Source organism: Harpia harpyja, chromosome 6 (assembly GCF_026419915.1).
Source record: "Harpia harpyja isolate bHarHar1 chromosome 6, bHarHar1 primary haplotype, whole genome shotgun sequence".
NCBI lineage: Eukaryota > Metazoa > Chordata > Aves > Accipitriformes > Accipitridae > Harpia > Harpia harpyja.
In genome coordinates this window covers 60,133,872-60,148,565 of record NC_068945.1, presented here as the reverse complement: position 1 = coordinate 60,148,565, position 14,694 = coordinate 60,133,872, and the positions used below count along the sequence as shown (strand labels likewise).

At 37.1% G+C, this 14,694-nt stretch overlaps 1 protein-coding gene across 6 annotated transcripts in view; it reads left to right on the top strand.

The window, feature by feature from the left end:
- PCLO (piccolo presynaptic cytomatrix protein) overlaps nt 1–14,466 on the top strand; it is a 396,779-nt gene extending 382,313 nt beyond the window's left edge. For all 6 annotated transcript variants that reach the window (XM_052789184.1, XM_052789180.1, XM_052789182.1 and 3 more), the window contains 3 exons: nt 4,095–4,229; nt 4,845–4,990; nt 9,412–14,466. In XM_052789184.1, the coding sequence (XP_052645144.1) occupies nt 4,095–4,229; nt 4,845–4,990; nt 9,412–9,552 (422 nt within the window). In that variant the 3' untranslated portion in view covers nt 9,553–14,466. The remainder of the gene's footprint in view (nt 1–4,094; nt 4,230–4,844; nt 4,991–9,411) is intronic.
- Nucleotides 14,467–14,694: the final 228 nt, after the last annotated feature.

Genomic DNA, 14,694 nt, shown 5'->3' with positions numbered 1-14,694 from the left:
TCTGGAACAGGAGGAGCCCATATTAACTTATACACAACCATGGAACAAAATGTCAGTTTATGTATTTTCTTCTCTTTTCTGGCCGTCTGGCATCCATTCAGAAAATTGCTCTAGTATGATGGTCATCGGGTAGCAGCATTTAAGCATCTCATATTTAAATTTCCAAGTTTAACCTACTCACACTTGATCCATCTATGCAAGTAGACATAGTTAATCTCAGAAGGCAATTCAACTTATTCTAAGAAAAATGTGTAATTTAGCTCATAAATTTACATTTTGACAATTGAACTGAATTCCTGCCATTGTCCAGTGAGATTTACCTGCTCATTTAAATGCACTCCTGAATTAGCCCTGATAACACAGACCAATGGGAAACAACTATTTACTACTGTCTTGGGCAATTTTGTTTGACAGCAGGCATCTGATCAAAAAAGAATGGGAGCACAATCCACAGTTATCAATCCCTGGAAGTTGACAACAACAGTGCAGATGACACATCCTATGATTTACAGCAGCAGTCATTTAAGACTAATAGCAGAACTAGTTAACCTTTCACAGCGCAAAGTGTGACAGTTCTACAAGAGCAACAGCTTCTGTTGCCATCACCACAGCAAATTTAAAACCCTTGACTTCTCAAATACCCTGCAGCAATTTAGTTAATTAACCATCACCTTTTAATTGTCAATGGATTTTTAATAAATTTGGTCCTATAAAAAGAGGTGTACTGTCATGTAAAAAACACTAATGTATCTAATCCTAGCTATATATTTTTAGGAATTCATTAGCTACTGTTAACATGTTCCTAATGTGAACACAATGCTGCTGTGCATGCCTGTGGTCCTCTTGCGGTACATCAGTAAGTCTGCATTTGATATATATGTAACAGGTATAATATCATACAAATTCAGCTTAAATATTTCTTATCCCTTTCAATATTTATCATATGTTTGTAGAAAGCACTTTCATCTTTTTCCATTACTTGTTTCCTAGGCTAAATAAGAAAGTAATGGTTTTAGTGCTTTATTATATGTTTCTTTGAAACTGTGATAATCATGGTTTGCACCTGTTTCATCTGGAATTCACCTTCATTGAGGGAAATATTAATATTCAAGTTACAAATTATTTTCCAGTGTCTTAGCCATATTAGTACTTTCCTAGAAAGATATGCAATGTCTCTTTCACTGTATTTACTTTTTTCGGAGTTGCATTGTAACATTTGTTTATCATCATCCAATGTACCAAAATACCCACAATTGGTTCCATTCACACATCAGTTATGATTGATGTTTTCTAAACTTATATAAGAATGCAAAAGGTTGTGACTGGGCACTGTATTTTGAGCTATTCCTACCAATGCAATCCTCGGGGTCATCCAATCCCATGACACCCTGAGCAACTTTATTTCCGTCATATCAGCCAAAGAACATTCATGTCCAGCTCAGCGCACTGTGAACTCTCTCAACAGCTCATAGACAGTTCATTATTAACACTTCCCCTCATCAGTGTATCCCTATTTCCATTTAAAGAATCAACTCCACAAAGCAATGTACATTTGCTCTATTCTTACACACCTGTCAAAGCAAAGATATAATGAACATACATGAGAAAGAGGGGGAAAAGCCGTGCAACAGAAGGAATAGGAATCTCTTCTCAGTCTTCAAGATTCTGCTAGGTTTTGAAATGGTGATTTATTTTAGTGCAATGTTTCATAAGGCTGGTGTTAAGGCTTTTCCACTGCATGCTGTGGGAGAAATGAAAATTAGTACAGAAGCATGAGAGAGCTATCATGCTTCATGTGCTTGCAGCTGGAGATCATTGTTTTCCCCATGAGGCTTAAATAGTGAAGCAGGAATGTTTGTTGTAAAGAGTATCTGGGGATACAGAATAGTCCATGGAAAATTTCCAGAGGCTGAAAAAGGGTGCTGGAATTTTCAAACACATTCTGATTTACTGGAACCATTTCTCCCTTTTTCTAGCTCACAATGGCACAGGTACATCCAACCTACCTGATATCATTTTAGGTTGAATGCACATCTAAGTGAAAAAGAAGTTACTAAGGCAATCAAAAAAGAGGAGGGCCTAACAACTGTTGCAAATAGACCTTAAAGGACAGAGAGGGAATAAAGTAAAGTAAATAAGCCAAGCATATCTTCCAGAAAAGGCTGTGGTTAACTAAAGATTGCCTGAAACTAACGTTAGATTTGTGCTATAGCTGTCCATGCTGGGCTTTTTTCATGGTCAAACATTGGAGTCAGTGCAAGAACCAGTATTGATCAAAAAGCCAGATTTATGCAACATCTTTCAGGTATGTCATGTCTTCATCAGTGATTTTGGTAGTTTATACACAGAGCAGAGGAGGCATTATAATTTTTTCTGGTATCTGTTTCCAGTCATTCAAAATCCACAGTTTAGCCAAGCTAGACCCACTGGGCACTCAATACTTTCCAGAAAAAGGGCATCGTAACAGATTAATGAATAACAACAGTAACATTGTTGGCTTTCCCTTCTTTGATCCCAACTACCGACTTTTGTTTTCTGCTGCCATCACAAGATGAGAGCTCCATTCTCTTTGCACAAACATGTAGCAGAAAGCAAGATGCTATTATTGCATGTTCAAATCTATAGGAAGTGTTTTGTGATGATGAAATATGGTGAAAGAATCACTTGCCTCCTAACAGTTCCTCTCCCACAAACTGAAGGCTGACCCAGCTGAAGCCTAGTTGCAACCTTGTTACTGACTGTAACAAAGTTAGATTCCAGCTTCAGTTCATAAGGAGGGTTGGCGGCCCAGGTGGTAGCTGTGATTGCTTGTTATTAAATTTTTATTAATGATCCCCAAAAATATTTTAAGTCAGCAAAACAATAGAATGTATGATTGCTCATGGACTTCCGTGAAACTACAGCTGGCATTTTTAGTGGGGATTATTCAAATTTGGTTATCCATTTGTGATACGAGTAAGTAATCTCTGAATGCCACTTGGTAACTTTCTACTCTTTAAGAAAGAAGCTTCTCCAGATGTATCATAATCGTTTACTTTCTGCAGAATTTCTTTGCTCCTTGCAACATCTTGGCACCAGCTCCTAGAATTTCCTGGTAATGCGTTAAAGCTCCAGCCTGCTGGCTCCAGAAACTAGGTAATAAAGACTCCCAGGGGCTTAACAGTTTGGTTTCTTTTTAACTAATGTCTAAAGGGAAGAGGAAGGTGAAATAATACTTTACGGTAGCAGGACAATGGATATAGAAGCACAACCCCTTTTATGACACAGTGCTATTACAGACGGCACTTTGCTGAGGGCATGGGCTCTGCTTACACCATCGCACTCATTTAGATGTAGCCCTGCTCTGATCTGCCTGGCTTCAGTGAAGCCTTGTGGGAGGACAGAGAGGGGAAAGGCAAAACAGCTTTGCCTACATTTCATTCTGCACCTCCTATCCATCTCTGGACTGATTTAGAGAGAAATCCATACAATGTAGGAATAATGGCTCTGTATTTCTGCCCACATAAGAAGGGACATCACCTTTACTTTTAAAGGTCTCAGTGAGCACTTCCCTTTAAATTGTGTGAATGATATTGCTCTATATATGTAAGAAGGTGAAATGAAATGCTAACTTCACCAAAGTCTTAATTCATTGCCTTTCAGATCTTTCTTTTTAACACTCTATTGAATGTTCTCCTTTTTTTTTAATTTCCTTTTTTTTTTCTTTCTCTAAGAGATAATTTCAGAATCTTGTAGTAAAGGTTTCTGGAAAAGTGAATTGTGGTGACCATTACATGACTTGTAATGACTCTTAGAGAAATTTGTATTCTTGGGAAAAAAGCTCCTCTGAAGCAAATACATTTGAAGCATATAATCTAGTTATACAAGTGTACTGCATGTATCTACCATTTGTTCAGCCAAGCAATACAATATCCTTATACCCTTGACTAAAAACCATAAGCTGTCCTGAAAAAAAGAGACAAAAAAAATATCAATCTACAAAACCCCCAAACTAAAAAAAAAACCACAACAGAAAACTCTACTTCTTTCCAAGTTAGAAAGATACATTCAGTTTCCTTTTACATTAATGAAGGTTGCTTTTTCTGCTTTTCCAGGTAAAACACAGGTTATGGGTGAAATCAAGATTGCATTAAAGAAGGAAATGAAGACAGATGGAGAACAGCTGATAGTAGAAATCCTTCAGTGCAGAAATATCACGTACAAATTTAAATCTCCAGATCATCTACCAGGTATCACACAGAAACCAGCTTCATGATACTGTGAAAGCATTAAGTAGGATGTATCTGAAGTCATTTAACATCACCACTAAAATGGGAAAGAAAATTGCTTCTTAACCAGAATGACATATTCTATAGGATTCTTTTTGAAGTGCTTTTTTTCTATGAGCAACTTTAATGAAAGCAAAAACATTTTGTAGAAGCAAATTAACTCTCAGAAGTTAATCTTTTTAATTTACTTTTGATTGTTAAAAATTAATCCTTTTTTAACTTTAATAAAAATTATAAATCCCTAGGTTATTAAAGAACAATGATATCTAGTGAAAAATTGTATTTTGGTGAAAAAGCTTTTTAAAAATTAAAAAATCAGGTTAATAATAATATTTTCATACAGACATAAAGACATAAAGGTATTTGTTCCTTTAATGACAGCACTGTAAACACAAAGTAATTCCCTTGGATTTAGTGGGGTGGTTCCATTTCTACACCATGTGAATGAGAATAGAATATGGCTTTGTAAAGTACCATGCTCTGTTTCTTCACAACACTTCCCTTCTGTTGAAAACATTAGCAACAATGATTATTTAAAAGCTTCTGTATTTAACTCATTGAACTGTTCTTCCCCAGACCTGTATGTGAAGCTGTACGTTGTCAATATCTCTACCCAAAAGAGAGTAATTAAGAAGAAAACCAGGGTATGCAGGCATGACCGAGAGCCTTCATTCAATGAAACGTTTAGATTTAGCTTGAGTCCTGCTGGGCATTCTCTTCAGGTATTTCTGCATTTTATAAAAACCTAATTTTGGATGTTGTCCATGCTGTGCTATGGGCATTTGAGATCAATCTTCTACCCCAGTTGTTTGCTGAAAAGAGAAAATTACAAAGGAAATAACACAATTACATAATAATGGAAATATCAGGCTGGAGGAGACTTTAAAAGATGGTTTAATCTGTCATCCCACACTGAGGAGGGGTATTTATAGACTGGGCCTGAAGTAGGCTTGATCTGTTCTTCAAACCCCCTAGAGAAGGAGGTTATGCATTCCTTCCAAAAATAATTTTCTGTGTATTTAGAAAGTTTAATGTAATATCTAACTTAAATATGCCGTATTTTTAAATTCAGTTCACTTATCCTTAAGTATCCTCACAAAGCACAGAGGAAAACTGATCTGCTTTCCTTTTATAAAAAAAGTTTGCACACTGAAAGGTTGTTATCATATCTCTCCTCTTGTTTTCCTAAGTAAAAGAGGAAAGGCTAAGTAAACCATATTTCTTTGATATGTCCTGTTGCCTAAATGCCTCATCATTTTATCATTCTCTCCAGTTCTTCAACTTCTTTAAAAGTTTTGGTGCCTAGAATTAGACACAATAGTTATAATCTTGGACATTGCAAAATTACTGATTATGCCAAGTCGAATAAATATTCTCTGTGTACCTTGTAAAGGAGATGACAGTATTTTCTTTGGCACATCTAATGATGTGTGGAACTGATTCAGGAATAGTACCTCTCCTGTGTTTTAGTTGCTTAGACAGATTTGATCATTTGGTCAGATTTGCTTTTTCAGATGGGTAGGATTCACTTTAACTACCTTAATTTACTTTCACATGAGTAGATTAATATAAGCCAGATATTCAGGCTTCTTCTAGTCAGTGGGAAGGAATGGACAATTCCAGGGGTATCTGCAAGCTAATCTTAAAAGTAAGTGGGAGGAATTGTTGGGCATACCAGCATCCACTTAATGTACCTTTCTATTTGGAAGACTGACATAAACAAGACAGCTACATTTTGATGACTAAAGTTAGACTGGATTATCTAAGTGCCTATGTTAGGCTTATTGGTTGCATCATTAAATTTAAAGCCAAAATGGATGCTGCTTACAAAACAAGGCCAACAAAAATAGATACTGTTTTCCCTGTGTTCAGGTGTCCTAACATCCTTATTGATTCAATAGACTCGGTAAAAGACTATTTAAGATGTTATATTACCTGGGAAAATCCAGAGTGGTCAATAAAGTCTTGCCAAAGTTTAAGAGCTAAAATATTTGTAAAAACTTTGCTTCCAGTGGTGGTTTGAAGAGGAAAACCATAAGGGGTGAGTAGACTAGTAAAGAAGAACCCACAGAGTCCTATGGAAAAATAATCACTCAAGTTGTTAAGGAGGGAGATAGTGAAGGAGTTAGCCATAGGAACAGTCAGCCTGAGACTTGGCAATATTTCCTCAGTAACTCTGTGATATGTACTGGTGCTGCACACCAGGCCTAAGAGAATGAAGACTGTAAAAGGAGCAGGGAACAAGTTTAAAACACACACAAGGTGTTCTCACACAACTTGGAGTTTGAGCTGTAAAATTTATTGCCGTAATATATTGTGGATGCTAAATATTTTCATGGAAAAAGTAACTGGAGAAAATGATTGGACAAATTCGTGGGCAAAATACCTCATAAGCCTGTTAAATACAAACATGCCACTTATGAGTCAGGAACTCAATCGTCCACAGATCATAGTAGGTATTTTGGGAAAATGTCACTACATGATTGTCTTGTTCTTATATTCTGCCTTATACACTGCCCTATACACTTTTGGAAGCAGAATATTTGCCTGGAGAGATCTTTGATCTGACTCAGTACACCTTTTTGCATATGCTCTTCATACTTATCAGTCAATTTGTTCCTGTGGCAAAGCATGAAGTTGGCTGATTTGAATGCTGAATTTGAGTGATGCACATCTAGGGGCAATGAGATGGACATTGTCAAAAGAGATTTGTGGGAGGGGGACATGAAACAAAACCAGAATGTATAGAACAGAAATGGAATTGGGAGATTAAGGCACGAAGTAATATCAGAGAGAGGGACTAAAATGAGATCAAACATGGTAATCATAGAAGGTACATTATAAAGAGACATGAGAACCAACCGGAGGCAGAAATTAGGACAAGGGTCTGCTCTCTAAAAATCAACAGCAAGAGCTGTGAATATTAGCAATAAAAATGGGACCATGGACTATTGAGAAAAAATTAAAAAAAAAAAAAAAGAAGAAGAGAGAAGAAAATAAAAGCTAGAATTTTCTGGTCAGGAGTATTGGGAATAAGGAAAAAAAAACCCTGAGACTAGATGATTCAGGATAACAACTCTGGAATTTAAAGCCTGGAGCAGGGAAGAAACAAGGCTGAGAGACAGACAAGCTGGAGAAGACGGATACTAGGGATCCAGCTGGGAGGAGTGGAGAGAAGGATCAGGGACAGAAGTGATGAAAAATTTGTTAGAAATTTTTTTCTGTCCCGAAACTGTTGATGTGTCAGAATGAAAACACTCTGCAGAAAACATTTTGACAGGTTTCAGACAGGCACTTGCCTCAGCCCCTGGCAGCTTGCTTGCTCGCTTCCCTGATTTCCCTATTCCCTGGCAACCCACCTGGGTTTCCTTCTGGAAGGCACTAAGCTCCTGGCTCCTTCACCTTGTTCCCTAGCTGGCTCCTGACTGACTGGCTTGCTGCAATTAGAAATACATAATGTCCTATGTGAGGGTAATCAGAAAAAAATGTAAGAATGTTTTTTCACAGATGTTCTGGTTGGCTTCCCAGCTTCTAGACTGTCCATTTCTTCAGGAAAACACTGAGCCAGATGACCTAAAAGCCACCAGCAGTAGAGGCAGGCTGCCTATTTTCCCCAAGGATGGGCTTTCTGATTAGTGAGGTGGAGTTCCCTAACAGCTCATTGCCTAAGGGTCATTTTTTCTTTCCTCCTCAAACCTGTTGACTAATGGGCATGTAGGTGTCTAAGCTGTCTGTGTACATACCTTACTTGCCAACTGATATCAAAATTGGCCAGGGAACAGGGAAGCTCATCCAGGAAAATGATTGCAATTTTTTTTCCTTTTTTTTTTTAATTTCCATTGTAATGTAAAGTTTGCATTTGTTACTTTGTTTCCCAAATCAGAATGAAAAATTTTCAAAATTGTCGAAGGTCTTGATTACTGGAAACTATAGTTCTTCTGCAGCTGTGTTGCATGTCTACTGCCATATGGTATCTTCCAGCATCTCAGTGGAGTAAAAATCCTTGACTTCTGCCATTCTTCTGTTAGCCTAGATCTTTGAAACCAAGCAACAAAATGCCCTATTTTCTCTCCTGCTGGTTCACACAGAGGGTGACAGCCTCCTACTGTTATCAGTTACCTCCCTTGCGCATTGCCAGAGGTCTGCTCAGTGACCGTGAATATTAAAAAACTGCTGCTAATCCTATCATGGAAATGCAGTTTTTCATGAGTTGTTTTTCTTTTTGAAAAACTTAGGAAGTTGATAAAAAAAAAAGAAGCATTGAGCTTGTTAATTCAGTTCCTCAGCAATTAAGAAATGGTAAAATCCATCTGAATGTGTAACTATAACTGACCCCCTGAAGTATATATATTATCAAATGTATTTCTCCCAGAAACACATAGAATGAACCTAGAGACCCACAGAACGAATCAAGTACTTCAGAGAAGTCTATTGCTTGCATGGCATGAACCTGCTTAGCTGGAAAACATGTGCCTGCATGATATGTCAGGGAAAGTCTTGAACACCCAGCCTGCATAGCTCACAGAAGTGCCGGGGCTATTCCTTGCCCTTCCCGCTCACCGTGGCTGGTCGAGCAAGAGCCGTAAGACCAGACGCAATACTGTGACTCTCAGCAGAGACATAGCAGGAAGGAGATTTCAGACCAAGTCTACATTTTAGCTTAGACTACTGCTTGCTGAGGTCAGAAACCAGAACTCTGGACTTTCTCACACGCTAGTCTGCTCTGAGTTACAGCCTATATATGCAGGGCACCCTCTGACTCCCATGCACTTAAAAAGGGCTGGTACTTTGCCTGCATAAAGCTTTACCCTGTAACTTAAAACTTGACCTTGTGTTTGTCTTTGGTAACCAGCAGGTGAACAAATTGCTCACTGAAGTTTAGAATTGTCATCCAGTTGCTACATCCCATGATAATAAAATCGAAGGGAGGGAAGGTTCAGTTTTCACAGGACTTCCTTTCTATTGGAAAGATGACTCTGTAGAAAGGGTTATGGTCAGTGTTTCTTTCCTCCTCAGTGGGTACAAAAACAGAGCTCAACATTCCTGAATTTTTCGTGTTTGCCAGCAAACGCAGTATGTTGATATGCACAATGAAAATTATGTGCATAATGATAATTATGTTTTATTATTATTATATTTCCAGATTCTGCTTGTCTCCAATGGAGGGAAGTTTATGAAAAAGACACTGATTGGAGAAGCTTATATCTGGCTTGACAAAGTGGATCTAAGGAAAAGAATAGTAAACTGGCACAAACTGTTGGTCAGCTCCACACAAACACACTGAGCAGAGCTGTCTGCTTAGGGCACAAAACCTGCAGAGTCTGCTATAAACAGCATTACTCCAAGACTATAGTTTGATATCATTGTGTTTAGCTAGTCTTTCAGAATACAAAGTAGAAAAGAGCAGTCTCTGGGCTACATAGCACACTTAAATGAGGGCTAGTACACTTGTTTTGCTGCAAAAGACAGCAAAGTAAAAGAAAACCTGGGCCCAGAAGTTAAAGTAAGGCTGTTTGAAACGAAGACTGATACGAGGGCTCCGTGTTGTTGGACTCTTTGTGAAGAGAGTAACTGTGAAGGAAATAATGAAGGCTGGAAGGCAGGTGTTAATGCAGAGTTCGGCTGCAGCCGGAGGTAGTGTGATGGAAAGAGCAGTCTGGTTTTCTGTGCAACCAGAAGGAGATCATTTTATGCAAAAGCACCTAGGGTGACTGACTCTCCAAATCTCACTTATCAGAAGTGCAAAACTTGTTCCTCTGCACCTTAGGATCTCTGATAATTTGCTGTAGTGAGATTATGCCACTTGACACAAACAGCAATGTGTTTGCAAGAGTGGTAATGTTATTTTACATTATTTTTTTCCTTCTTTCTTTTTCTTTCAAAAACTATGCTGTGGAGAATCAGATCTGATTGTTTCCTTTGTTTCTGTCTGTTAACAATGAGTATAAACCACTGTCCTAGAATGTAATGGATAAAACTATATTAATGGTCTATAATTTAGGATGTGGTTTTAAAGAAAAAGGACAGGATGTAAACTGCACTACATCAGGAAGAAAAAATGCTGTTTCGATGTCAGTGACACTGTACTTCACCCTACCCTATGAATCAGCAGTTTTTAAAAAGTTTGGAATTGAAGAGTTTTAAGAACTGGGACTAACACAATTATTTCAACTAGTCCTTCCATTTTTCAGCAACAAGTCTTATTCTGAAACTGTACAGAGACGATGAATTCTAGGTTATTTTGTGGGCACTTCGGAGCAATAGACCCACCGTGCTAACACCAGCCCGCTCAGTGCAGGGCTCTGTATCAACACCAGTGACACACTTGAAATCTAAGGGGAAGGTATAGCAGGGCAGCTACTGCCTGGATGCTGTTGCATTAGAGAGAATTAAGAATATCCTTTTGCTATCTCAGGTGAATGTCTGAGTATAATCCACTCAACCGCGTGGCTTATCAGTTAGGAAAGAAGTAAATAGGAGGGTAACTTGCACCATTTAAGACTGTGTCAGCACTTCCACACTTAAAAGTCCCACTTTCAGGTGCTCGAAGCCGAGCAGTTAGCTCACTTGGGAAAGGCTTAGGCTGGTTGTTGTATTTTCCATTGTGCCATTTTTGAAGAAGAAGGGAGGGATTTTTCTCCCATTCCTAAAAGTATAGCAGTTCCTTTAAAAAACAAAAATCAGTATGGTACTAACTCCCATGTTACTTGGAAGTTGTTTAATATTTCACAGCTTCATTAAAAAGTAGTTTCCCTGAAAATATTATCTGATGACCTTTGCATATTTAAAAAGAAAATGACCAAACGTCTGTACTTCAGACATTTATTTTTCTTGCCCATGAGGACTTTTCACAAATTATTTATTGTACCTCTTCTTATATTTTCTGAATATACGTAGTACACTTCCACAGATTGTGCAAGAGCAACTGAAAATACTCTTCTGGAAAATAACATATGCTTTAAAAAGAAAGAAAAATAAGGCTCAGTTTATTCAGAAGCCGGACTGACCATGAAAAGTTACACCATTTAATCTGGTGACACTTCCCACATAGAGTTTTTGATTTATCTTTGTCAACTTAAAATAACAGCGTGGAAAAGGAATATGAGAAGAAACACACAGAAGATTTTAATGCTACACACACCAAGGAAACTCCTGTTATTGATAACCTGCTGGTAGCCTGCTTAACTTGCAAGCAGAGCAATCTTACCAAAATCTTATTAGCTGTCTTAAAAACACAACATCACTGACAGTGGAAGTAGGATGTGTGCTTTAATGTTGAATTTTATGCTTTCACCAGTATATGTATACCCTACCTCTCATATATTTTAAAAACAATCCTCTGGAGTTATTGTAAACATCCTATATGTTTTGATGTTGTGTATGTTTTTATAAGAAGATAAATACTTCAAAGAAAAAATCCCCGATTGAACCAAAAAATCCTATGTGGATATATTTGACGTATGTGTTGCTCTTTTGGTGGGTTATTTTGCATTCCTGATGGCTATAGCGTGTTCTTTCTTTGAAAAAAGACCAAAAAAAAAAAAAAAAAAAAAGTCCAGTTTCAATTACTGTGTGAAGTACAAGCCATGAGGTGTGCAATTTTGTGCAAACTGCTGGTAATTTTGTTCTTGCTAAGATTTATTATAAAGACAGCAAGTCACGCTGGTAGTTGCTATGGAGATTTCCAGCAGGAACGAGCACTATCTGGCTGCCTTACCGGGAAGCCTGTAATCATCACTCTTAATTGAGAAAGCGGACAGGCATGCTTTGCTCTCACACACATACAAATGTGGCCAATATTTTTATAAAATAGTTGTGTTGGGTGGTATAGCTGCGGCTGTATGGAACAGCTACCTTTGCGGGGTAATCAGCTGTCGGCAACTTTGATTCTCTGAACAACACACAAAATGTTTCTGCATGTTGAAATGGCAGTTTCGGACTCCTATCATGAAACACAAAGAGTAGAGTTTGTCAGGAACGCGGCACGGCCTTGGCCAGCTACGGCAAGGACAGGGCTCCTTTGGTGTCACCCAGGATGGGCTAGTGACAGACCTGGGCCCATGCTCTCCCTCTATTTCGAGGCAGCATCATTCAGAGGTCAGAGGATGCTTCCAAAGTGTGCCAAGTTCCGTTTTTTGACCAAATTTCTAGGTTGTACTGGAATCACTCTATGCAACACAGATTCATGTTTGAATGCATTTTTTTTCTTTTTTTTTCTTGTTTTATGAATGAAGTCAGGAAAAACTCTCTTGTGACAATATTTTTTAAAAAATAATCAAACAAGGACTATTAGTATTTTTTTACTTTTTTGTATATATCTCAGTATATTTTTTTCACTTTTTTCTCATTAATTTTGTTTCTTTTATCTGGCCAAAAGTGTTTAGATGTGGCAACAGCTTTTATCATATCTGAGTGATTGATTATTAATGAGTTCACACATTTCTACAATTGCTTGGAAGACACATATTGCAGGAAGGCAATAGCAGAGACATTTTAACTTTTTTTATTCATAAATCTGCTGAGTCAACAGAGATTGAAGCTGCTTCTTTGTTCAAGGCCTTGTATAGTGGAAACAAGCTGAAAAATGAGCAAAAGCACAGTGTGTGTGTTTACAAATGACAGGGATTTCTAACGTTATCATTATAATTATTATGCATACAATGAGCAGCAAACAGCCACTTTTTTTTTTCCAGGTTAAAACTAGACATGAGAGTTTCTATGATGAATGTTGAGCTAGTTCTTTATCATTACACTTTAAAGGGATAGTATCCAGGGGCAATGAGTGCTGCTTCTTTATTATTACCCATGTTTTTACATTACATGGATCCTGTGTGGAAGAAACAAAAACCCAATCCAAACCAACTGAAGTCAATAACAACCAATCTGTTGACTTAAACTGGCTTTAAATCAAGACCTAGGAAATATTTGCATGGTTAGGCTGTGGGATATGGTAGCTGGTAACCAGCTGATATTGATTCCTACTTTGAGGATGATGATGAAGAAAAAGAAGACATCTATTATATTGTAAGCTAGTGTGTGCCCAATAGAGATTATTTAATTAGGATTTAGTTTCATGGAGATATCATAAAGATGTTAATAGTATTTTTTTAAATTATTATTTGAATCATAACTGACACTATTTTTAAGTACTTTATTTTCATTGCTACAATGTTGAATGTCCCAGATTTCATTATTTGAGTATATATCTAGATATGTACATACCTATGTGAATAACAGAGAAAATTTGCATTTGTGTGAGTGTAACTTATAAAGGTAATGAAACAGAGAGGAAATTTAGTGTAAGTATCCACCTACATTATATTTAAACCCTAGTCCTACATGCCTTGTGAATTTTCAGTGCACCTGGCATGCAGGATCAGTTGCTCTTTATGAATACATGTTGCCTTTAGAAGGAAAATAGAAGGAATAAGTGAAACCGGATACTCTCTCTTTAAATCATAAGAAGCATTTTAATGTTTTCTATATGTTCTGGTTTATTATTTTGAAAAGATTAATAAGCAAATATATTGATGAGCTCAAAAGTTATAATATATATAGATATCCATAACTCAAAACAGATGATTTGAGCAAAAGCCGTTTTCTTAATTTGTTACCCTGTAAATAAGTATACATTTTTGTAAAACAAACTGAGTTTAAATTATTAACTCCATCTGACATCCAAGCATGTGAATGTGTCCTTATTTGATTGTATCTTATAGATGTTCAGTGACGTGCTCAGGTGCTCAACAATGGCTGACTAGCGTGTGTGCTGTCATGCTACAGACAATGTGTACAGCATACCCAATGTTTAAAAAAATGCAAAAACACCAAAAAACCCACAAAAACACAAAAAAAAAATTAGTCTTTGGAGAAATGTAATGTTTCCACAGTGAATGTTGCATGCATAGATGGTGGTTTGTTGATATTCATTTTGGTTTGAATTTCTTTTAATTTTCATTTTGCTTCCAGATTCATCAGGAAAAAAAAATACAGACTTGTTCTAAAAGTTGTAAAAACTAAAACAAAAATGGTATGAGAATTGTATAAAAATGCTTGTAAATCTGTCTCAGTTTTCACTTTATGTATAAATCCATGTCATGGTTTTGTGATTGTATACAGGATGTATCTTGAGAACTTATGCAAATTGTGCTGTATAAAGGCTGTTATCCCAGTCTGACAAATAAATATTTAAAATATCTGCTTTGGTTTCTTTTCCCTAATTAACAGGAAAATCTATTTTGTTGGTTCAAATTTACCATTTGTTGACCACAGTGGTTTTATTGTAATGCTGTACGCACCACTCATACTAATCTGTCCTATTTTGGCATTAGCACAGCTCCCAGGGCATCACTGATGTCCCATGTTTCATTTTGAAATAAGGAATGGTTAGTTCATTAAAACTTTTCTTCAAACAAGTCAGAACCAG